This window comes from Pinus tabuliformis, chromosome 9, assembly GCF_031772625.1.
Source record: "Pinus tabuliformis cultivar Carrire ecotype Pingquan chromosome 9, CPIR1, whole genome shotgun sequence".
Classification (NCBI taxonomy): Eukaryota; Viridiplantae; Streptophyta; class Pinopsida; order Pinales; family Pinaceae; genus Pinus; species Pinus tabuliformis.
In genome coordinates this window covers 125,229,831-125,256,148 of record NC_142307.1, presented here as the reverse complement: position 1 = coordinate 125,256,148, position 26,318 = coordinate 125,229,831, and the positions used below count along the sequence as shown (strand labels likewise).

The 26,318-nt window shown below is 37.0% G+C and overlaps 1 protein-coding gene across 1 annotated transcript; it reads left to right on the top strand.

Annotated features, from left to right (window-relative positions):
* The first annotated feature begins 23,682 nt into the window (after positions 1-23,682).
* Positions 23,683-24,450, top strand: LOC149147408 (putative histone H2B.3). Its single transcript, XM_089440876.1, has one exon. The coding sequence runs from the start codon at positions 23,749-23,751 to the stop codon at positions 24,220-24,222; it is 474 nt and encodes a 157-aa protein (XP_089297002.1). The 5' UTR covers positions 23,683-23,748; the 3' UTR covers positions 24,223-24,450.
* The last annotated feature ends 1,868 nt before the right edge of the window (positions 24,451-26,318 follow it).

The window sequence follows — 26,318 nt, the reverse complement described above, 5'->3', positions numbered from 1 at the left end:
TTTCGTATGTTTTAATGAGTTCGAAAAAATGATAAAAATGTACTCATATGGCCGACTTTCAATTTAATTTATGAGCAGGAAAAGATGGAAAGAACTCGGCATTTTCATTTATTTTACAAGAATGAAAGATGGCAAAATAATCTCGGGATTTTCATGAGTTTAACGATTCTTGAAAATAACTGAAATTGACTCGAGATAGGTTTCATTTTTACAAAAGCTTGAAACAGAGAAAAACTATGCTTCAAAGTAGTTTCATTTTTACACAAGCTTGAAACAGAGAGGAAACTGTGCTTGATGCCCCCTAAGCATAACTGCTAGAGTGCATGCCCCCCCAGCTTCATTTCATTCAACTAAGTACATTAATTAATAGCTGGATGGAATGAAGGTTCAATTACGAGATCATTTGAAAGACTCGACCTACAACTGTAAGAAAATTATGCAAAAAACTGAAATAACTAACCTAAATATACAACTTAACATTTATGAGATCTAGCCAAACACTCAACTCAATTTGAGGAGGATTTGTTTCATTTTTTAATGAGCTTGACACAGGAAAAGAACTATGCTCGGATCCGGTTTCATGTTTACTCAAGCTTGAAACGAAAAACTATGCTTGTTATAAGTTCGCATGCCCCCCAGCATAATGACGCAAATCAAGGTACATGCCCCCCAAGCTTCATTGCATTCAACCAGGTGGATGAAATGAAGGTTTACTTTCGAAATCTTGGAAACACTCGTGGGAGTTGGTTCATTTTTTAGTGAGGTTGACATAGGAAAAGAACTATCCTCAAAACCCTTGTTTCATTTTTTAAACGAGCTTGACACAAGATAAGGAATTATTCTCATAACTACTCTCTACAATCTACCTAACAAGGAACTATACTCTAAAAAACCGTGATTCATTTTTTAACGAGCTTGACACAGGAAAAGGAACTATGCTCTAAAATCCTTGATTCATTTTTTAACGAGCTTGACACAAGACAAGGAACTTTTCTCATAACTACTCTCTACAATCTACCTATATAACCTATGACCCTTTGTTTCATTTTTTAACGAGCTTGACACAAGACAAGGAACTATGCTCATGACTCCTTGTTTCATTTTTTAACGAGCTTGACACAAGACAAGAAACTATGCTCTAACTAACTGATTCATTTTTTAACGAGGTTGACACAGGAAAAGAACTATCCTCATGAAAACCTGTTTCATTTTTTAACGAGGTTGATATAGGAAAAAACTATCCTCGCGCTCACTGATCATGGCTTCCAACTGGAAGAAAGACATGTCAATGGACACACCTTGATCATGGCTTCCAAGAGGTCTTCATCAGAAGGAAGAATAGTTCTCTGGAAGGAACACATGTCAAGGGACTCAAAAGGGATAAGAACATCGCGTTCAAGTAATCCCATAGAGTTTTCCATGTCAATTACCAGATCTAAATCAAAGGAAGATGAGAAAACAGTGGGAGGCTCACGTACATTGGTAACTGAAAACATGGGACCAGTTTCCACATACTTAACCCGTGGCGGGGTAGATACCACTTTAGAATCAGGAACATTTAGGGGTGTCATATTATTGGTATTTGAAACAAGACTAGGGAACGAAAGCTGGTCTATAGTCACAATATTTCCATTGTGAGGGAAAGACATCACGCGAAAGAGTGTCGATACTACAGCCTTCATTGCATAAACATAGTCTCGCCCAAGGAGTAAATTGAAATCCAAGGGACCTCGAACTACCATAAGATCAATATAGAAAGTTTTACCTTCCAAGATAATGGAAAAATTAGGAAGGATCCCTAAAGGTTCACTAATGGTTCTGTTGAAAGCTTTTAGATTCTGCGTAATAGGCACAAGCTGAGGGGAACCCAAAGCCTTCCAAGCAGTTGAGGATAAAATACTAACAGAAGCACCTTCATCTACCTGTGTGCGATGCATGTCCCTACCACCAGCCTTGACAATGACTTGGAAAGGGATGGAGGAAGGAAGATGAGGTTCTGTCAGTCTATTCCAATCAAAGGAAAAGACCTCAGTACTTGGAGGGGGTTCTGTAGAAACAGGTGAAATTCCCCCCGGCATAGAAGAATCTGATGTAACAAAAAGAACCTGAGCGGTATGAAGTTCACTCTCTAAAGGGAAAGTGGGATCGACCGAATGTGAAATTGAATCGACCACTTGATCAACTAATGGATCATCAACCTGAGTGACATGAGTTTCACTCTCCAATGGAAGAGTGTGATCGACTGTACTTGAAATTAAATCAATCACTCCGTCAGTTGACGGTAGGTTGGGAGAAAGTTTACGGTAACCAGTTGGAAATTCTTGTTGTGGAACAGTAAGGTTTTCCAACAATTTTGAGGCTTCATCCATGTGAGGGCAAATATGAGTTTGATGACTCCCTTTGCATAACTTAGAAGGAAACCTAACTTTACCCTTTTTCCCAGGAACCTGACTATCACTGGTTGATGGATCAATGGAAAGTTGATGAGATTTTCCTGACCATACTTCCAAGACCTTTGGAATACCAGGACAATTGATAAGGAAGTGGTCACCCTTAGAAAGCCTGCAAGGGTATTTGGGTTTACGATGCATGTCGGAGTTTTCCTCAACACAACTAACACTTACATCCACAGTTGGTTGGTTGACTTCTTTCTTATCTTGCTTCTTCTTCTTCTTCTTCTTCTTCCCTTTCTTCTCCTTCTTAGACACTTGGTTACTAGCATCAAGGCTTTTACCAAGCGAAGAGGAAGAAATGGAGGAAGGAAAATTAGGTGAAGAAGGTAAAGGGTCAACAGAAGGTTGGTGATGTTGAGATAGTGAACTCTGTTGAGATGAAGCATTCGGTTGAGGTGGAACAATTGGAGTATTTGGGGCCAACGAAGTTGAAAATAACCATATCGGTAAACCTATTGTAAATCCAAGTAATGACAAAGTAGCCATATAAGGAGGACCAACATTTCCAAAATAAGGAAAGGTACTAGGATTCTCGTTAAGAGGGGTTCCTTGGTCGGTAAATTCCGGAACACTTGCCATTATATTCAACTTCAGTGAATTTAAAATTAAAAATAACAATTCACACCTAACAATTAAAATTCACAATTCACACCTATGGTCTCTAAAAGTAAAAACAAACAAATTAACACGCGCTATAAAATCTAGGAGTCAAACCACACACAAACAGTAACTTTCTGTACCGAAAACACTAGTTGGTGATGAAATCCAACGTCGCAGAGTTCAATACAGAAATGGCGGTTGGAACAGTTACCCCGACAACCTGCTTAATGAATAGACTCGCACAAGTTCCTCCACTAAACCGTCTCGAGTGAAGAGAACCCCCCAGAAAATCCAAGTGAGTCTAGCCGATGTCTTCTCCAGGTACAGTGGGATCTTCCCACCACTGTCACCTTAGGAAGAAACCTAAAGAATATGGTCACTAAGGTTACCAACTGAAACAAATATACCTGGGGGAATAGTCTACGATCCGATACGCACGTAAGGGCAGAGTAGCAAGCTCAATCCCCTTGAAGGCTCCTTGACATAATCCAAGGTTTACCGACAAGTTACCCCAGGCTCCTCGACAATGGTTAATCCGAGGTTTACCCTTTTTAATACGTGAATATTTGGCGTCATTCCCAATGAGGAAGGATTGATTCCCACACTGGTTCAGACACGATCTCGTGCTTCTCCTTTAAGAGGAGCTTTCCCAGAGCATAAATGCAACATTTGGATTTCTTCCCTACCACAAGATACAACTACTTCTTTGTTTTTACTGTCTTGGAGAGTTAATTACTCTCCTATTCCAAGTCGCTAGCCTAAGCTAAGTTGGTGTATCAGAGCCTAAGCGATTAACACTCATACACAATTGGGGAAATTTTTTTGCAAAAACAAAAGCAAAAAGATGCAAAATTGTGAAAAGACTGAGACAAACCTCCAAGTAATGACCAAAGGAAATCAGATTAAGAATTTCTCAAAAAAGAGACTCAAAACACCCAATTGATAAAATCTTAAAACATGAATGCCAATGGAATTAACCAAGGAAAGTTTCTGATAAGTCACATGTAGGTCTGGGCAGTGGCTAAAACCTATAAACAAATTCTAAACTGATAAAAAAGAGAAAAATTTAAAATTTTTGATAGGGTACGCAGGCAACCTGTTTACACAGGTGCGTCCACGCTCTGTGCACAAAGCAAAAGTGCGTATAGGTACGCACTGTGCTTAACTCAGAGGGTGCGTACCTCTCCCAAAACTATGAAAAATAAAAACTGACTCAAAATTAACTAAATTCACCCAATCCCACAATCATCAAGTCAAAAACAGAAACAGAAAATACAGTTTCTCAGGTCAAAGTATAAACAAGGAAAACAATCAATTCCCCAGTGGAGTCGCCATTTTCTCGCGTGGAATGAGTCGATCTTGCGGACAAGATAGACCTTCCTAGAATCTAAAGAAGACCTAACGACAAGCAAACCAACCAGACACTATCTTTCTCTAAATATGCTTCAATTAACAATAGCAAACAAAGGTTTTTAGGGCCTACCTTTGGTCCAACGCAAGCTTGTGGATGCCCTCGCTCCTTTGATCCAAATGAGCTCCTTTTCGCGAATCTGCAAACACAAACAAGGCAAACACATTAAATAGCACTTGAAAAACCAATTGCATAAAACATATTTAACATGAAAGTCAAGGAGTCCATGAAACAAATAACATAAGATACTTGTTGAGAAAAATGAGTTTGATTGTATTAATTCAAAAGAAGAAGAACCTTACAACCTTTGCCTTGACGCTGTACAAGCTCCTCCCAGGGTCCAACAAGATGTCTCCTCTACTTTGACAAGTTTCACTCACTCTCCAATGGAACCAAGAGGTATGTGATCTCTCCTCTCAAGCTCAACCAAAGAGTCTCAATTTCACCAGCATTTACCCTCAAAATGTTCAGCTTCTAACCTCCCTAGTCCTCACCCCAATGCCTGTATTTATAGTGCAATGGAGGGAAGTTACTAGGTCCTCCTTCAAAGGGATAAAGCCCTCCTTCAAAGGGATAGCTCCTTTAGTCAAGGGATTAGCTCCTTCTCTTTTGGGATGCATGAACCACCTCAGAGCGAACAATCCACGTCAAAATTCCTTCTAGAAAACTCTAGAATTAACCCAAAGTGAGTTTTTTTAAGATAAAAATTGCGCCTTTTGACTTTCACAGGGGTCCGCACCTGCACCGTTAGGAACAGAGCGGGTAGGTACGCAGCTTTTGTACACAGAAGGTGCGGGACCGCAGGTGACCATGAGAGAAAGTGCGGAACCAGAGTTACATTGATTTTTAATGTCTTTCTCCCACTTCCAAAGCTTGATTTGAAGAGCGGAGGTTTTAGACTTGCTTAGGAGGACAGTACAAGTGATTATAGACCCATACTGACTGCAAATAATCATGGTGACGATATTTTTGTGTAACACCACTATTCGAGAGGAAAAGACAAAGCAGAAGAAATTGTTGTCCCTTCCCTAGGAAGCCGTATCTAGACAAGGAGATCAAGATCGGAGCGCATAATCCAGGAGAAGAAAGGGAAAGCACAGCATGAGCACAAGAAGATAAAATGATAAACTAGAAATAAAAGATAGAGCGAATTCCTTAGGATACTTTGATCCTGAGGGATCGTTGCTTCAGAACTTATCTGTACTCTTGATATATCCGCCTAGCCATTATGAAAAGGGACAACTCTTGTAGCTTGGTGGGCATGTATTATCATTTTGCAGAACTTACTGTTGTGCTACTTTGATCATCGACTCTTGTTGGTTAAAACAGAGTATGATTGCTTGTAAACTTTTTATACATGATTAATACATAAATCAGTTGTTGTTCCATTCCTTCCTATTGAATTAGCCCGGCGGTGCTTCACTAGCGGCTAAGGGCCCAACCCTGGTGGATCCACTTGCTATCTGTACCATTATTTTACAGTTCGAGTCGTGTGATGGTTTGATTTACTTTTTATTTCCTTGAATCGCATTGCTTTATAGTTTCCTATCTCCACAAGTTCTAATACTTTATGGAATCATTTTATTTCATAAGCTGTGATTGATTCATGTTGCTATTCCCTTCCTATCATAATGAGATTATTATCCTTTACCACTTATATCGTTATTCATTTCAGTTATAAAGCCTCATAGTTCATTACAGATTTTTTTTCATTTGGCTTTGCTGTTCACTTCCACTAAGATAACGTTGCTGTTCATTTCTATTAAGTTAGCATTGTTGTTCATTCATACTAGATACCTGTTATTTCTTTCTTGCAAGTATTTGGTTTTGCTTTTAAGTATTTTGCAAAGAGTGTTTTTACTACATTTCTGTTAGCAGCATTAGTGATCTATCATTTCCAGTTAATTTTTTTCATGTGGAGTGTAAGATCAACAACTGTAAAGGACATTGGCTATCGTTGTATAAGTTCTCAGATTATGAATCTTGTTTATATTTGATTTCATTTATATCAGTTGATAGAGGAAATGGAAAACCACTATTCGAGAGGAAAAGACAAAGCAGAAATGACCATATCCAACATCTGGTCGAGCTAAATCTACCACACGGATGAAAGAAGATGAGTACCCAACCTAATACACCAGAAGGAGAAGAAAAACCAACCCAATAAACAAGGCAAAACAGATGGTAACAACCCTAACAACCTCTAGCACAACCACCAAAACTGCTGCATAATCCACTATCTATTGCACCAAGGACAATTATGTCAGTGACCACCATTGGAGCAGTGGCATGAAGTATCCTATAGTGTAAACAAACAACAACCAGACCCAAACAAAAATGCACATTGTCAAACACAAGATTCAAAGACTATACCCTAATGTAATAAATTCTTTAACCACATGAATTAAATGTAACAAGCTGTATGGGTTCTGAGTTGAGAAATAAAGTGTAGATTATGTTATTTCATTTTGGTTGTTGAACAGATCTCTATAGACACACATATAAGTCTAAAGGTGTTTATGTTGAAATTTGTGACCTACACTAATTTTATCATTGTATCATCATAGGGGAGTTACCAATGATCCCTATGAGATTGTGAAAGCCAGTCATGGTTTAAAGCTGCAAAGGAAAGTCAAATATAACAGACACCAATTTTTTACTTCCTCTTTATATAAACTCTAGGAGATTTTTAGTTTATAGGGTATGTATTTGTAAGGAAAGATCTTATCCTGAATAGAAAGGAGATACCTTCTTGTATTTATGTTAGTATTTAGAGGAACTATAATTAGATAGTGTGATTTTTGTAAGATAAGTGAAAGAAGGAGTTAGATGTCAAGATATATTTTATATAGTTTAGTTATAATACTTAGGATAGAGAAGGAACAAGAAAAAGAAGGAAAGAAGCCTCTTACCTGTATTTGACTTGCAAAAACAAAAAGAACTAGAACTAAACCCTTTGTTTTTTAGAATTTGTAAGGGAATAACTACATAAAGAGACTAAAACTAAGAACCCTTACTCTATATAGCTCTTCCTGATAACTCATGATTTTACCAAATATGAATAAAATGAATTCCAAGAACAATGATTTGAGGACACAAAAAACTAGTTGGGTGAAGAAACTGTTATGTCAAATCTGTTACAAAATGAAAAAGGAATAGCTCTTCTTAATAACTCATATTTTTACCAACTTGGAATAAAATGAATGCTAAGAACAATGATTTGAGGAAACAAAAAAATAGTTGGGTTGAAGAAACTCTGTTATGTCAAAGTTGTTACAAAAATAAAAAGGAATAGCTCTCCATGATAACTCATATTTTTACCAACTAGGAATAAAATGAATTCCAAGAACAATCATTTGAGGACACAGGAAAATAGTTGGGTTGAGGAAACAGTGTTATGTCAAAGCTGTTACAAAAATAAAAAAGAATAACTCTTCCCGATAAATCATATTTTTACCAACTAGGAATAAAATGAATGGCAAGAACAATCATTTGAGGACACAAAATAATAGTTGGGTTGAAGAAACCGTTTTATGTCAAAGATGTTACAAAAATAAAAAGGAATATCTCTTCCTAATAACTCATAAAAATCATCTAAGAGTCAATAAAGAAGTTAAAATGCAAGAAAGGGTCAATGCCACTGTAACCTCAGATCCGACCCCTGCAATTCAATGTCTGACTATGATAATATCAATTCTTCAGACCTAATATTTTTTGATAGTCTGCAATAGGTCACTATTGAGGAGAAGTAAGCTTACAAGTGATTGAAAAAATACACTCCTATCATAAATAACATGTAACAATCCTTAGAAGATCCTCACAACCTAGACAAATCAACCAAATAAAGCCCATAACCCTGCAAGAGAAATCTAGAAAGAATTTTTATGTTTGAATCCTCATTATTTCTTTCTATATTTCTTTTTTCTTTCTGTGAATTTAATTATTGCAAGCCTATTGTAGTATGAAATTTTGTGTGAAAACCCTTCCAATTATGAGTTTCAGATCTGAGATGTATTCAGTTACAATATATAAATAAAGCATTGATTGTTATTTCTCATCGATTGCAAAGGCCAATGAATTACCTTGTTTTCTAATACAATTTTTTAAAATCAGAATTTCTTGGTAACTATGTAGGTTGTTGCAGCCATGTCAAGAGTTTCTATTGTGAATTGTACAAGAAACATGAGGAGGTGAGGGGCAAGGGGGGCCTAACTTCGATCCAGTTCATTAGATGAGGATAGGGGGGTGATGTGCGTGCTCCCAATGCGCCCAACAATGTCACTGAAAAGGACACTATGGTGGCAGATCATGTTATCCCCCCATCAACGACAGAGCCACCTTCAACCCCGGTGCGAGGTGCAAGTTCAACAAATAAAATCAATGCCATTAGAGGTTGGACAAAGCAAGACATATTAGTTGCAATTGATGACATCGAGTTTAAGGGACATTCAATTTGTGCCTCTGCAAAAAATCATGGTATAGTTGCCTCTAACATACATTATTGGATAAATGGGTTGACTAATACAAAGTGTAGAAGGTCTATTATAGTTATGACTAAAGAGAAGGAGGACGAAGTGGTTGAGTGTTGTAAGGAGATGGCCCAATTGGGACATGGGTCAGAGCTTATACAACTGAAATCCAAGGTAGTTCAAATCTGTCAGGGGAGGCCAAATCCCTTCAAAGATGGGTTTCCTGATAAATCATGGTGGAGTGGGTTTAAATAAAGGCATCCAGACCTTGTGCTACATACAACTAAGGGCGTTCACAGAGACAAGGCTTCAAATCTACGCCCTGCAATTGTGTCCAAGTTCTATAACACTCTTTTTACTGCATATGAGCAATACTCATATTCCCTAGTCCATATATGGAACTATTATGAAACATGCTTATAGGCAGGAAGGAATTGTGGTATGTAGGTAATTGCCAAGAGAGGGAGCATAAATGTGCCTAAGATTTTTCCTAAGAGCAGGGAGTGAATCAGTATTCTTTGTTGTGTCAATGCAATTGGTTCTTCAATCACAGGATTTTATCTATTCAAAGGTAAAACACAACTAAAAAACTATATACGTAACTATGAACGAGATGCATGCATGGTTGCACATCCCCATCCATGGATGAAAAAGGAACTATTCCTGAATTGGCTTTGTCACTTTGTTGCATCTGTACTAGGTGGCATCACACCTGAAAATAAACACCTACTGATTTTATATGGACATGGAAGCCACATGGCTATGCAAACAATTGAGGAGTCCAACAATTTGGGCATTGAACTATTAACATTTCTGGCTCATACCTCTCATAGATTGCAACCCCTTGATGTCAACGTGTTTGTACCTTTCAAGAACTATTTCAGGGTCAAGCGAGCTTCGTGGATAGTCAAGAATCCAGGGGGGAAGTAAAGAGGTTTGAGCTAGCTAAGCTTGCAAGCAAATCATTTAAAAGGGATCTCACACCTTCTAATATCAAGGCTAGATTTAGGAGGATTCATATATGTCCACTTAGTGTTGATGCTCTTATGCATGATACTAGTTGTATCCAATAATTTTATGTGGAAGGTCAAGAAGCAAAGAACCTTCAAGGCCATGTTTGTGCCCAAGAATATGTTGTTCTTGCTAAATGTATAATGTCCCTTTATGAAGGGCACTTATATGGTGATGATGATGAACATGTGAGTGAGACACAGTTCAGTCATGAAACAACTGGCAATATGATGGAGGTTGTCACACCCACTGAACCACCTGCCAATTCTACATGTAATATTCCATATAAGGAAGTTCATGAAGCGAATGAGAATGCAAAATTGAATTCAAATGATAATGCAACATGAATAAATGATGAGAAATTGAGCATGCCAACCCATGTAATCCCACCATCATGGTTGGTAGAGGCCATGATGAATATCAACACATGTAATGTGTCTACCACCAATGTGGAAAGCATGGACATGCCTTCACAACCATCAGAGTTGAACACTGAACTTGATTATTTTGTGGACAATGGCTCACTGGAAGATGAGCCTATTCAGCATGAAGTACCTGAAGAAGCCAACAATGGGGGCCAATAAGTTGTACCGTAGGTTGAAATCCAAGTGTCAGGTCCTAGGGAGCATGGGGCAACAAATCAAAGAATACTTGGTGCATTCCTAAAGCTACCAGTAGAGAGAGTGAAGGCCTCATCAAGGCACTCAACATCAGATTGTCTTTGTTTGGGGAGGAGTTCATAGTTTCTCACATCTAAAGATTATATGAAATTAGTGTTTGAGTCTGAACGTAAAAAAAATTAAATTCAGGAATCTAAAAAGAGAAAGAAGGAGTTGGCAAAGGAAAGCAGAGTTACAAGGCTTGCAGCAGCAGAAGCTCGATTAAAGGAAAGGTGGGAAAGACAAAAATCAAGGGAAGATAAGGAACATCAAAAACAATTGGCAAGGCAATAGAGGGAGGCAAGAAAGGTTCAACAAGTGTTGGAAAGAGGAGTGATCCAAAATGGATCCAAAAAACCCTCTAAGTCTTCAAAAATAAAAAACTATCGCAAAGGATGAACCTTTAAAAATGGCGGATTACACTATCACAAAGGAAAAGCAAGAAGAAATTGTGAAAATAGAGTCTATCGGAGGCTTAAGCAACTTCGCACAGGAGCTATCGTATCTGGCCGGTCAACAGTCCAGATCTAATCGGTGTATCGTAGTCGGAGGTGGCAAGAAAAGTCCATCGGAGGTGGCCTTATGGGAAATCACAATAGCGATCAGCGTGATTAAACGAGGGTTGTTGATCTATGCGTGCAGATCAATGGACTAGACCTACTCATGCCATCGCATCGCCAATATACACATAGAAGGACTTACTGGGGCCCAAGGACTATGCAATATGTGAATGCGATATGTTGCATCGCAAAATCGCATCGCGATACTACAGAGGAGCGAGGCAAATACATATGCGACTAACGATAAAGCTAGACCCGACGAGTCTTATAGGTACAAATATATATATTTTGAGTTCCATAAAAAGGAGTTTTTCTATGTAAAGTCATGTTTTCGTTAAATAAACGAAAAACAAAGGAAATGTGAATGAAGCGATAAAACGGACCCGAAAGGGTTTATACATGCAACGAGATATATTTTGAGTTCTGTAACGAGTGGGATTTTGGGCGGACCTTAGGTGGTAAGTGGTATTGGATGGGCTCCACCCGAGCCCATACATTGGCCACCACATGGCTAGGCGTCAGAGAGAGAAAACCACCTTTTCGGGTCGTAATCTCCATGTGCATAAGCCACCCGAAATCGATAGCGACCGTTGGATCAAAGATCACAATGATCAATGGTGGACTTGCGATAGCACCCAAAGATGGATCCAAAAGGATTATAGGGCAGAATTGATTAATATTTCATGTCCGATAAAAGACAGTTTGACGAATTTTCCCGTGTTTTTGTGCATTTCCCTGTGTAAACAGAGAACGACTATTTTGGGGATTTTAAAGGCGCTAATGGTCCCTTCCGTTACAAAATAGGTGGCCACCATACCTGAAGACGTTATACCATCATTAGTTAACGCTCAAAGGGGATTTGAACAGATAGAGGCAGGAAGCTAGAGAGCCTGAAAGGGAAAACAAACAAACAATTGTTGATTGGCTTAAAAGCCATTGAATGACAGAGATAGAGGCAAGCAGTGCTGAGACAGAGAGAAAACAAAGACAAAGAGTGAGAGAGAGAGTCTGTGTACTTAGAGAGACTTGAGCGATTCAAGTAAACAGCTGTTGTTTTGTATCTATTGTGTTGAGACTCAAATTGAGCTCACTTTTGTAAAACTCTACTCTTGAAGACATAATAGAGAGGTCACGAGTGAATTCTGGACCAGGAGATGTAGCTCAGGAGTTTTGGGTGAACTGCTTGATTATTTGCTGTGATACGCATGTATCTGATATGTTTTTCTAACTACTTCATTGTCTATATTATTCACAACCTTTTCAATGTTGCACTAAATAATATAGGCTAATATTGCACATGAGTCTGTAATACCTTAATATTAATCTAAGATCTCATTTCAGATCAAGTGGTATCATAGCTTTAGGTTTGCTAAGGTTAGACAAGCTTGTGCTGGATTTTTGAATGCTAACTAGGTCAAAGCTCAAACTAGGAGAAGGAGAACTTGTTGAGGCTAATCTAGAGATTGGAAGAGTCTATTCTTAGAGGAGAATGGCTAGAGAAGTCCCATTGGAATCAGAATCTCAATTCATGGACAATTTTATGGCCATGTGAGCCATGGTGGAAAAGATGTATCGAGAATTTAAGAAGGGTCGAGGTGAAAGCACTTCAACACCCAAACAAGACAAAGGAGCAGAGGATTCTTCCCTAGATGCCCACCCTGAGGGAAAAGGGAAAGGGGAAAAGCTTCCTCCATCATCTCCTCCACCATCACCTCCATCACCCTCATCTCCTAGCCCTAAAAAGAAAAAGGAGAAAACATCTTTGATTAAATTAAATGTAAAATTTGATTTTCCAATCTATGATGGAGAATTAAATGCTGAAAAGCTAGATAACTCGATTAGACATATTGATGTATATTACAGGTTGCAGAACATTGATTCAGAAAGGAGAAAGATTCAGCTGGCTAGCCTTCGCCTTGGAGGAACTGCACTAGTGTGGTGGGAAGGCAAGACACAAGTTGATCTAAAGAGGCATGGTAAAATTCTTTCTACCTAGAATGAATTTGTTTCTACCATTTAAAACCAATTCTATCCACTAGATTATATGTAGCAAGCAATGATGAGTTGGCAAACTCTTCGCCAATTAAAGGGCCAAAGTGTACAAAGTTGTACCCAGGAATTTAGAAAAAGAGCTTTAACGCTAGGCATATCTCTAGACTCACCGGAAACTTTGTTGAAGCATATAGGTGGTCTGCATATCTATTTGAAGCACACCATTCTCATGTTTAATCTGACTAACCTAGATGATGTATCAGTTCAAGCTACACATCTAGAAGCTATAGGTAAGAATGTGAACCCAGAGATTGGGGGATCATCGAAACCCTCTGCAAGCAAGAACAAGGAAAAGAAGAAGCTGAAATGGAAAGAGAGGAAGACAAACGCTGTATAGAAGGACAAACCTTCATGCAATCACTGCAAGAAGGATGGACACGATGATGAACATTGCTAGTGTTTGCATCCGGAGCTGAAACTTAAGAAGTTCGGTGGTAAGAAGAAGAAGGTTTCTGCTGCTATTCATAAAGACTTAGGGTCAGACTCAGGTGATGAAACAACAGTCATAGCCACAGGTATAAAAGGTAAAAATTCTGAATCATCTACAAGTAATTCTACACAATCTATTCATAATGAAGATAATGATAGGAAAATACATGGGATTTTTCATATTAGAGTTATTTGCAAGCACCAAAAGATTGATATTTTATTTGATAGTGGTTCACAAGTAAACTTGATTTCTGAAACAATTGTAAAGAAGGTGGGCTTACTAACAACACCTCACAAGAAGCCATATCCCTTAGGTTGGGTATGTGATAAAGCAAAGCACAAGTGACTAGACAATGTAAAGTTAGGTTTGCTATTGGGTCAACATTTGTGGATGAATTTGAGTTAGATATAGTTCCCTTGGATATATGTGGTATTTTTTTAGGAAGTTCTTACTTGTATGATAGAAAAGCCATTTTCTATAGAGCTGAAAATAAGTATCAACTCACTAAAGATGGAATAGAATATATTGTAAAAGCTCATAAACTCAAAAATAACTACTCTCTCATAAACTCAGGGCAGATGAAAAGAATTGTAAATTCATGCAAGCAATTTTTACTAATGGTTGTAAAGGAAAAGAACCCTGATAAAACCAATGTATTTGAGGGCTGTGATGCTAAACAGAAAGCTAATTTAGTTAAAGTTGTTTCAAAATATGATACTATTTCAAGAACCTAAAGGTTTGCCACCCAAAAGGGAAATAGTACATGATATTCATTTGCAGCAAGATGCTCCATTGCCTAACGTCGGAATGTACAGGTTTTCCACTTTAGAGAATGCAGAGATCAAGAAGCAGGTACAGGAGCTGCTCGATAAAGGGTTCATAAGACCAAGCACATCACCATGTGGATCTCCAATCGTACTTGTGAGAAAGAAAGATGGTTCGTGGAGGATGTGCATTGATTACAGAGCACTGAATAAAATAATGATCAAGAACCGTTATCCTCTTCCTTGCATTGACGATCTATTAGATCAGCTGAAAGAAGCAGTTTACTTTTCCAAGTTAGACTTGCATAATGGCTATCATCAGGTCAGAGTTGCATAACAAGATGCATGGAAGACTACTTTCAAAACAAAGTAAGGGCTGTATGAATGGCTGGTTATGCCTTTTGGCTTAAATAATGCTCCTGCCACTTTCATGAGAGTATGAATGATGTACTCTGACCTTTTATTGATGATTTTGTAATTGTATATTTAGATGACATTCTTGTTTTCAGTAAAACATGGGAAGAACATTTGAAGCATGTAAAGCAGACTTTAGATGTTTTGAAAAGAGAAAATCTCTATGTGAAACTATCAAAATGTGAATTTGGCAAAACATCTTCAAATTATTTGGGTCATATTGTAGGGGGTGGTGAATTGAAGATAGATCCATCTAAGGTTGAAGTCATTGTGAACTGGCCTAAACCCAAATTTTCTACAGAAGTTAGGAGTTTCCTAGGAGCAGCACAATATTGGAGAAATTTTATTGTTAACTTTTCCTTGATTGTAGCTCCCTTGCATGCTTTAATAGGATTGAACAAGGTGTTTCAGTGGGGAGGCAAACAATAGAAATCCTTTGACAGCTTAAAAGAAAAAATTAATACGACACCAGTACTATCACTGCCAAATCTTCAATGACCATTTGAGATTGAAACAGATTCCAGTGACTATTCCATGGGAGCAGTGTTGATGCAACACGGTAAACCCATATGCTATAATTCTGAGACATTTAATTTTGCAGTAGTTAATCATATGATAAAGAATTGTATGGTTTAGCACAGAGTGTGAAAAAATGGAAACATTACCTAATGGGAAAGGAAACAATTATACATACAGATCATCAACCACTTCAATATTTGCACTCACAAACTAAATTGCAGCAATCAAGACTCTATAGGTGGATGGGTTTCCTACAACAATTTCATATTGTCATCAAATATAAGAAGGGCATACACAATAAGGTTGCAGATATGTTATCCAGATCAATCATAAATGCTTCTACTATACTTAAGCATAACTTAGTATTGCATGAAAGCTACATTGAACAATATGCTCAAGATGCAGATTTTAAAGATGTATATGCAAATTTAAGCCATGGAAAACAAGTAGAAGAATTGGATTATTATGTTAAGGACCAACTCTTACATCATTTGGGAAATTTATGCATTCCTCAAACTGAAAGAGTTAACATAATCTGAGAAGCACATACTTCTCATATCAGGTCATTTTGGTGTAAGTAAAACAGTTGCAAAGGTTCTGTTATTGGCCAAGAATGCATGGAACAGTTTCTAGATATATTAAAGGGTGTACCATGTGTGCTACAAGCAAGCCCAGTAATATAAAATTAGGCTTGTACACTCCACTTCTAGTTCCTTATCATCCTTGGGAAAGTGTTTCCATGGACTTTGTTGGGGGATTGTCAAAATTTAGAAAAGGTCATGATTATTTATATGTTCTTATGGATAGGTTCAGAAAAATGTGTATTTTGATACCTTGTAACAAGCAGGTTACAGCTGAACAAACAATGAATTTGTTCTTTCAACATATATGGGTTCATTTTGGGTTACCCACTTCTATTTTATCTGATCGAGATTCCCGATTTGTTGGGAAGTTTTGGTCAAGTCTATGGGAGTTGATGGACACCATATTGAAGAAGAGCACAACATTTCATCCACAAACAAATGGTCAAACAAAGGTGGTCAACAGGAAAGTGATCCAGTTGCTCAGAGGCTATTGCAGCAAGCATCCCAAGCTTTGGGGTGAACATTTATGTTATGTGCAACATGCTTACATGTTATAGCTCTGATACCACTTGTTATAGATCTGATCCAAAAATATATGAGAATAGAAAAATAACCCAAGAATAACAAGATAGAAATAGATAGAAATGCTTCTCTTTATTAATCAAAACCCTTAAGGTAGGGCAACACCATATATTCACTCCTTAAGGAAGGAGAACACTCCACAATTTGAAATGGTCACAATTCCATCAATATTGCTCAGAATCCTTATTATGACCTGTTTTCAGAAATTGAACAATCATTCTGCATCTGCCCATGTGATAGAAATCCTGATCCAGGCACTAGAATTCTAGATCTGCGCTGCTACTCTCCCGCCGTCACCCAAAATTTCTAAAAAAAGAGCGGATTTTAAATCACCGATATCTCCCTCATCCGGACTCCGCTTCGACTGATTTTTTTTTGAAATTAGGTGTTTTTTCACAAAGATTCTGGATATACAATTAGATTTTGAAGATCTTGTGCCAGGACGTCCAAATCTGTGCCGCAAACTCGCTGTCCTGAAAAATTGTCTGCAACCCCACTGATTTTTAGATCAGTGATATCTCCTTCATCCGGACTCCGATTCAACCGATTTTTTTTTTGAAATCAGCTATTTTTTCACAAATAATCCAGATCTGCAATTAGATTTAGTAGATATTGCACTAAAACATACAGATCTGATCTGAAAACTCGCCGCCCCCGAAACCTTGCAAAAAATAAAAAAACATTCTCCACGGTTTGCCCAAGAAAGTGCTTTGATACCACTTGTTCTATATCTGATCCAAAAATATATGAGAATAGAAAATAACCCAAGAATAACAAGATAGAAATAGATAGAAATGCTTCTCTTTATTAATCAAAACCCTTAAGGTAGGGCAACACCATACATTCACTCCTTAAGGAAGGAGAACACTCCACAAGCCATATGCCTGTTCATACAATAATCCTTCACTCTCTCCCATGTGGAGTCTCTAGCCTCTATATAGGCCTCATACATACAATACCATGGGTCATTACCATGGTTCCCTCATACCATCAAACTAATACTATGGGCCCATTACATTATTATTAACTACTTGTGGTCCCTTACATGACATGGGTTAACCACCTCATTTATTACTATGGCCCATCCCATTATTACATTATTACCTTGGGTACCTCCCTTGGTACCCCATATTATCCTCCCTAGGTATATAACATTACAACTGTGCCAAGAACTCTTCTAATCAGAGATCTCCTTTTGAAACTTGTTTTGGTTTTACACCAAAGTCTCCCTTGGATTTTGTCTTTAGTAAAGACATAGCAGTTGATGGACACAGTGATGTAGACAAAGCAACCAAGTTCATTGAACAGATTCAAGAAATTCACCTGGAAGTGCAGGAACAACTGGAAAGAAGCCAGGACAAGTACAAGGCAAGGCATGACAAGCATTGAATTGAGCATAGCTTCCAAGTTGGTGATCAACTTTGGCTGTACATCAGCAAAGACAGAATGCAAGGTGAAGGTAAGAAGTTGAAACCAATAAGGTATGGTCATTTCAAGATGCTTGAGAAAATTGGTGAAAATGCTTTTCGCCTTGATTTGCCAGCTTATATGCATATCTATTCAGTCGTTAATGAAGGGAACTTGAGACTATATGAACCTTCATTGATTGAAGATCCCGAGGAGAAAAGTCAGTTGCCTTCTATTGATGATTTGTTGCATGAATATCTCAATGAGTTGCAGGAAGACACAGTTCTGGCCAGGAAGGTGAAAACTACGCATAGAGGGGATGTTGAGTACCTAAGAATCAGACTCAAAGGTTCAAAACCACGAAGTCCAATATGGATAGAGATTGGACAAGTGTCCATATTGGACAAGTGAGGAAGCTGTATCCTCACTTGATTGATGCTTAAAAACCAACTTTTGGTGGGCCAAAATCTTTTTAGTTGGAAGGCGTGATCCAAAATGGATCCAAAAAACCCTCTAAGTCTTCAAAAATAAAAAACTATCACAAAGGATGAACCTTTAAAAATGGCAGATTACACTATCGCAAAGGAAAAGCAAGAAGAAATGGTGAAAACAGAGTCTATCAGAGGCTTAAGCAACTTCGCACAGGAGCCATCAAATCTGGCTGATCAACGGTCCAGATCTAATCAGTGTATCGCAGTCAGAGGTGGCAAGCGGAGTCCATAGGAGGTGGCCTTATGGGAAATCACGATTGCGACCAACGCGATTAAATGAGAGTCATTGATCTATGTGCGTAAATCAATGGTCCAGATCTACTCGTGCCATCACATCGCCAATTTACACACAAAAGGACTTACTAGGGTCTGAGGACTATGCGATATGCGATTGCGATATGTCGCATCACAAAATCACATCACAACACTACAGAGGAGTGGGGCCAATACATATGCAACTTGCAATAAAGTCGAACTTGACGGGTCTTATGGGTACAAATATATATATTTTGAGTTTTGTAAAAAGGATTTTTTCTATGTAAATTCGCGTTTTCATTAAATAAACGAAAAACAAATCAAATGCGAATGGAGCGATAAAACGTACCCGAAAGGGTTTATACATGCAGCGATATATATTTTGAGTTCTGCGATGAGCAGGATTTTGGGTGGGCCTCAGGCAGTAAGCGGCATTGGACGGGCTCCGCCTAAGCTCATACATTGGCCGCCACATGGCTAGGCACCAGAGAGAGAAAACCACCTTCTCAGGTGGGTAATCTCCATGCGCATAAGCCACCCAAAATCAATAGTAACCATTGGATCAATGATCACATCAATCAATGGTGGACTTGCGATAGCACCCAAAGATAGATCCGAAAGGATTATATGGCGGAATTGATAATATTTCAGGTCCGATAAATGGCAGTTTGGCGGATTTTCCTGTGTTTTTGTGCATTTCTCTGTGTAAGTAGAGAATGACTATTTTGGGGATTTCAAAGGTGCTGATGGTCCCTTCCATTAAAAAATAGGTGGCTACTATACCTGAAGACGTTATACCATGATTGGTTAACACTTAGAGGGGATTTGAGTGGACAAAGGCGGGAAGCTAGAGAGCCCAAAAGGGAAAATAAATAGACAAGTGCTGATTGGCTTAAAATCCACTGGATGATAGAGATAGAGGAAGGAAGTGCTAAGACAGAGAGAAAACAGAGACAGAGAGCGAGAGAGAGAATCTGTGTGCTCAGAGAGACTTGAGGGATTTAAGTAAACTCCTACTGTTTTGTATCTGTTGTGTTGAGACTCAAATTAAGCTCACTTTTGTAAAACTCTGCTCTTGAAGACATTATAGAGAGGTCACTACTGAAGGTTAGACCAGGAGATGTGGCCCAGGAGTTTTAGGTGAACTCCTTGATTACTTTTTGTGTTATGCATGTATCTGTTATGTTTTTCTAACTACTTCATTGTCTATATTATTCGCAATCTTTTCGATCCGTTACACTAAGTAATATAGGCTAATCCTACACATGAGTCTGTAATACCTTAATATTAATCTAAGATCTCATTTCAAATCAAGGAGGAGGGGTGACAAGCAGGGAAGTCTATGGTCTAAGCCAGTTTGAGGAAAATAGGATGATGTCCAACACATTGGACCACATTGCAGAGCACACATTATCATACCAAGACTTGATTAACATCTAAGTCCCCCAGTATCAGCCAGTGTTTGTGCCCACCTCATATACCCCTAATAGTGCAAGTTTAAATCCTAACTGTGTTTATATGATACTTGCACTCAGTGCTGGGGTTAGTAACACAAATGTACACTTGGGCTACTTAGTCCCTCCATGGCTACAAGGAGCAAATTGGAGTCAATCATATGGTAACATTCAAGGACATCCTAATCAACCAATATTGGGTAGTCTACCATACTTGGGTCAAGCAGGAGACTCAACAATTTGGGGCAATGCAAGAAATGGAGGCCATCAAGCATAGGGGTTGCATGAATTATTTTTTGTAAGCACATCGCAATGTGAATTTTGTAAGGATGTAATATGTTGGTTTGTTTCATAGTAGAATCTAAACTTCTACACAATTAAGGATTATCCAGTTCATCAGATTGAGGATTACAAATGATAAAAATACCATTCTCTTCTACACAGCTACATCCAGTTTTACTTGATTTGAAAATGTTTGTTATGATCTACAGATAATTGAACTTTATTGGAATAATTTAATCAAAGTTAGATCAACTAAATTCAAGAATTTGAACTCTATTGAATTTGAATTGGGATTACGATCTGAAAATTATTTTTATTTCGATGTGAAGATCCAACTACAACAAGTATGATCAGGATAATCATTTAATTTGGTAATTATATGATGAAAGGAAACATAATAAAGAAGGAAAAGAAGTTAACATAAATCACAAGTAATTATCAATAAAAGAGGAATCAAACCCTAATACCTACATGCATTGATTTCTCAACAAGGCTTACTATAGGAAGCCATCAAGTATCCCCAAGTCAGACCATTGTTGGTAATACTTCAGAACTTATTTTTGTTGATGGTTTAAGGAGACTTATTGATTGTCTAATTGAATAATGGGAGTTTGATGAAGATAAGGATGATCTTGGCTTCATTAGGAAGCATGTAGAATAGGAAGTTGATCTCAATTATAATTCACAAAGGAGATATGAACATGGGATAACCCCCAATCAAGAAGACAATAAGGAGACCAAGAGTACAAGTGGGAAGGAAGAAGACAAAACTGAGACCAATAAGCAAGAATAAGAATATACTAATAACCAGTGAGAAACTGAGCATGAGGGGATTCAACAGGAGACAAAGAGATATGTAATATCTATCCAGTGGAAAAGCTCTATTCCTATTTCAAGAGAGGTTATATATTGCACATATAAAGATAAAAAATTATCACATTGTAATTAGGATCATTATAAACATATTCATTGTTGAATAATAGGTAGAATCTTCATTGTAGCTCTTTCCACCATGGGGACCCTTAGTATTATTGACCATTTTCTTTTTCAAAGGAAGGATCTTCCTAAGAGCATGTGGTTAAGTAGTGCAATGGAAACCGGTCCTGTGTTCTCTTATAGAGGGAGTAAAAAAAATAATTCCTTTGTTCCCACTAAAGGAAATTCAAGAGAAAATAATAGAAAGAAAAGATCAATCGAATCTAGTTTGAAATAACATTGTAAAGGAAATAGAACTAAATGAAGTTTGGACTGCGTAGATGCAATACTCATAAATGTACTCACGTATCTAACTGTAAATCTGATAAATGTATAAGAACTGATCAAGAAATGAAGTCAAAAGATATATTTTCATAACATTTGTTCACTTCTAAATTGAGAAATTTGACCTGCACACTAAACTCCATGAACTTAAAAAAGAAATCTCATATTCTCTAATAAACCAGTTTGGGAATGATATTCCTTTCTTAGAAAGGCGCAGATACGATCAAACCAAATTCACTTTAGATTATCAATCAAATATTATCTCTGAAAAACGCATGCAAACTGAATGAAATCCCAACAAGTGGTGGGCATTGTCATGAGGCCACTGAGGAACATTTGTTCACTTCTAAAATGAGAAATTTGAAGTCATGTCATGTTCATAATACCTTGAAACAATGGCAGATGTAACAATGTTAGACACTATCCCTAAATACCAAGCTAATGAACAAGTTTTTAGAGATAATCCTGAGATCTATTTATAGCTAGATTCACATACTATGTAACCTAAAGGTGATGGAAAATGGGACAAAAACAAGAGTTACTGAACAAAATCAAAGGGTTGAGAGACATGATATTATTAATTATATTAATATAATTAAACTAAAATTCCGAAAGTTTGTTACAAAATAAACACACCTATGGACGTTTTGGAAACATTGATATATATAATACTTACCTTTATATATATATATATATATATATATATATATATATATATATATATATTCAACCATCACACTTGATTTAATTCTCACTCAAGTACTATGAATTTTAAAATTTAACCATCTTAAAATAAATCCCATTCAAAATAGTTATTTATAATTTATAACAAAACTCTTCAAAATTCCGAGAAAAATAAAAATCCATCCTTAATGTATTCCAGTAAAACCCTTTAACATTTGACTTGATATTCAAAATACTTATTTATAGCTTATCACAAAACTCTTCGAAATTAAAAAGTGAATAAAAAATCAAATCCTTAACTTATAACAAAACTATTATTCCAATAAAACCCATTAAAATCAACCATTAACATTTGACTTCATATTCAAGATAGTCATTTATAATTTATAACAAAACTCTTTGAAATAAAAAAGTAAATAAAAAATCAATCCTTAACTTATAACAAAACTATTATTCAAGTAAAACCGGTTAAAATCAACCATTAACATTTGACTTCATATTCGAAATATTTATTCATCACTTATCATACTATTCCAAAAATATAAAATAAAAAAACTTATAGTTAAGATATAGCAGAAAACTTTTAAAGTGACCATGAACTCTTGAAAGAGGTATCCCTTAGTCTTAAGGAATTTATTCCGTGGATAGGGGTCTTTGGTAGAGAAGTCATAATGTGATCGGATAAAAACCAAAATAAAATAATTAATAATAATTATCAATAAAACATTTTAACCAGTTAAATTAATGAAACTAAAATTAAAAATAAAATACCGTAAAAGTAATAATTATCATTTTAATTAATAATTAAATAAGCTTAAATTTATTTTTAACTTTGAATCTATTAAGCGTGAAAAGGGATCAAATTCCTTTAATATGAAAATAGTTTTTGGAATAAAAAGAAATTTGATTTTTTTAATGAGAAAATGGGGTTTGGAATAAAAAGAAATTTGATTTTTTTATGAGAAATTCTTCCGCGTAAATCACATAATATTACATTTTTCGAGGCATTTGGAACCAACCAATGTGGTTCATCCTCAAGACAAGTTCACACTGGTTGGTTCGAAATGCGTCAACCAATGTAATATTATGTGATTTACCCCGAAATTTTTCTGAGAAACTTGATATGGATCACAGAAAGCTCAATTCAACAAAGGAAATTTGATCCCTTTAAAATGAATGTAACCGAGTCACCAATTAATTTGTAGTCAAAGTTTGAATGCCCGTTAAAATCTGGCCTACATCAGCAATCCGTGGCGCCAGGGATCAGCCAATAGGAAAGACACTCCAACCCCTATTTAATGAAACGGCCTCCTGCTTTCATTTTGCAAAGACGCTTCTCCTTTTCACAGGTATAGCAACACCGAGTCTTTTCTGTGGTGGCAGGTTCGAGTCACGATAGTGACATCAATGGCCCCGAAGGCAGAGAAGAGGCCCATGGCTGGGAAAGAGCCCTTGACATCAATGGTCCCGAAGGCAGAGAAGAGGCCCATGGCTGGGAAAAAGCCCTTGGTGGGGAATTCCCCTTCAACAGAAAAGATGTCTTCGAAGTTGGAGAATAAGGTAGTAAAGGAAGGAGACAAAAAGAGCAAGAAGCACAAGAAAAGTGTGGAGACGTACAAGATCTATCTCTTCAAGGTGCTGAAGCAGGTCCATCCGGAAATGGGTATTTCCAGCAACGCCATGGGAATCATGAACAGTTTTATCAATGATTTATTTGAGAAATTGGCGAACGAGGCATCAAGACTCTCTCGCCTCAGCAAGAAACCAACTATTACTTCCCGGGAGATCCAGACAGCCGCAAGACTCGTTCTTCCAGGGGAGCTCGCCAAGCACGCTGTGTCTGAGGGTACTAAGGCCGTTACAAAATTCACCAGCGCTTAGATTCCGGTCCTCTTTCGACGATTTCTTTTAAATAGGTGTAGGGTTTTATAACCAGGGGAATCGCATTCTGGTCTGTCTGCATCACAATTTTTGCATTTTCTCATTTTCGGTTCTTTTTTATTTTGTAAGACTCCGAAATGGATTCTTATTATCAGTCTTCTTCTCTTGAATTGCTCTTGAATTGAGCTTTCACATGTTCCTTTAAAGATTTGAAGCCAATATAATAAATTTATTTTCTGTTTACGTGAAAAACTTGTAGTCATGTAGCATATGTTGTTAAGCCGTGCGCATCAAGGCCCTGGTAGGAGGATATTGTTAGACTTACAGTGGAGAAATGGTGACCGAGCTCCATTTCGTCTTTTAAACCTAAATAATAACACGAAACTATATTATCCTTTTTGAGAATAAGAAAAAGCTTTCACTGAACTATATTGTTAGTCTAAGTACTCTAAATGCTCAGAAGCTTGGATAACTGGAAGAAATACATGCATTTAATATGCTCGGAGGTTCTGCATGTAACATGGATACAGAGAATGCGGTAGGAATTTTGAAATCTCATTGCAAAATGAAAACAAAAGTTTAGTTCTCTGCTAAATGTATTCATCAAAGTTTTTATTATTAATATATTTTATATTTGATTAAAAATTAAAGATTTTTTTAAAGATTTAAACATTTTCCAATAAAAAGTATTGTAGGTTATATATATATGGGGGGTTAATTTTCAGAAAATGTCTAAAAAATAATCTATTTGTGATTTTTTTTTCCTAGTTATCCATAATTGTGATGAGATTTTCCTAATAATATTATGTATTATTTTGAATATTAAAGTCTTTGCAAATATTTATTACTACAGTGCTTTTTTAAAAATAGGTTTTACTCTACACATTGCGTTTAATCACAAAAAGCCAAAAAAAAATTCTTTCATAGCATTGCCCAACTATGCTTCTTTGTGTTCTTTGTAAGCTCCCGTTGACTTGTGAATTCACAAGTGTATTTAACAATTTTAACAAGAGAGAATGGTATCTTGCATTGCTCAATATCAGTGGGATGGAAAGTTGAGAATGGTATCTTGCATTGCTCAATATCAGTGGGATGGAAAGTAACAACTTTGAAGGGTCAATCAGGTTATATGTATAGAGGGTGGAAACATTTGGGTTGAAGAATCTATATTGAGATGTATAGAATCACGTGACACCCTCAGCAGACGTGTTTATCGCAGATTCTAAGCGATGGAACTTTGGCCAATTGGCATACAGACATTTGGCTAGAAGTCTATACGCTCTTATACAATTCAATATATTGAATTTAGAAATTCTACCTGGCCAACTACAGAGAGTTCGCCCAAGCGGAGCCCTCGAATCTGAGCTACACCTACGTGGTAAAAAATGATTAGGTTGAGGAGGATGAAAATTGAAAGATGTGATTGGTTAAATTTGTCTAGCCAAACTCATGATAGGGACACAAAACACCTATCGGGTGGCTATTTAATCATAATTAATTGGCATGGAGATACATTAATGGTGTCAAAATATTGGCTTCAAACAAACTCAGTTCACAACTATAATACTATTTATTAACATGTAAAATAATCAGTGAATATGAAACCTGCAACATCAAACTGTTAGCCATCAATCCTGTACCCATGCAGTGCTACAAGTTTGCACTATGCCATCTAACACCAACAATCAAACTCTATATTTTTCATAAATCTAGCTCTCTTCCACACCAATCCAATGTTTGACATTTTGAATACTAAACATCGCTTCACAAGTCAACATGCACAGATATTTCAACCTTCTTCTTGCCATCTGCCTTTGTAATATGTGTATTCGATACTCTTCCTCTCTGTAATCTAAATAATATATGCATTAATTTATCCCTTCAAAACAGTTGTTAGATACAACAATTATATATTCTATCTCCGTTCTCATAGTAACCCCTCACTAGTTCTGTAAACAAATCATGCTATAATCTTATCATTTCACTCCATAAGATTTCTATGCAATCTTAGGTAGCAGAATTTGTTCCACCATTAACCAAACCTCTATCCAACACTTCAACCTAATCCCCTCTCCCTGCTAAGGTTTAGTTCTAGG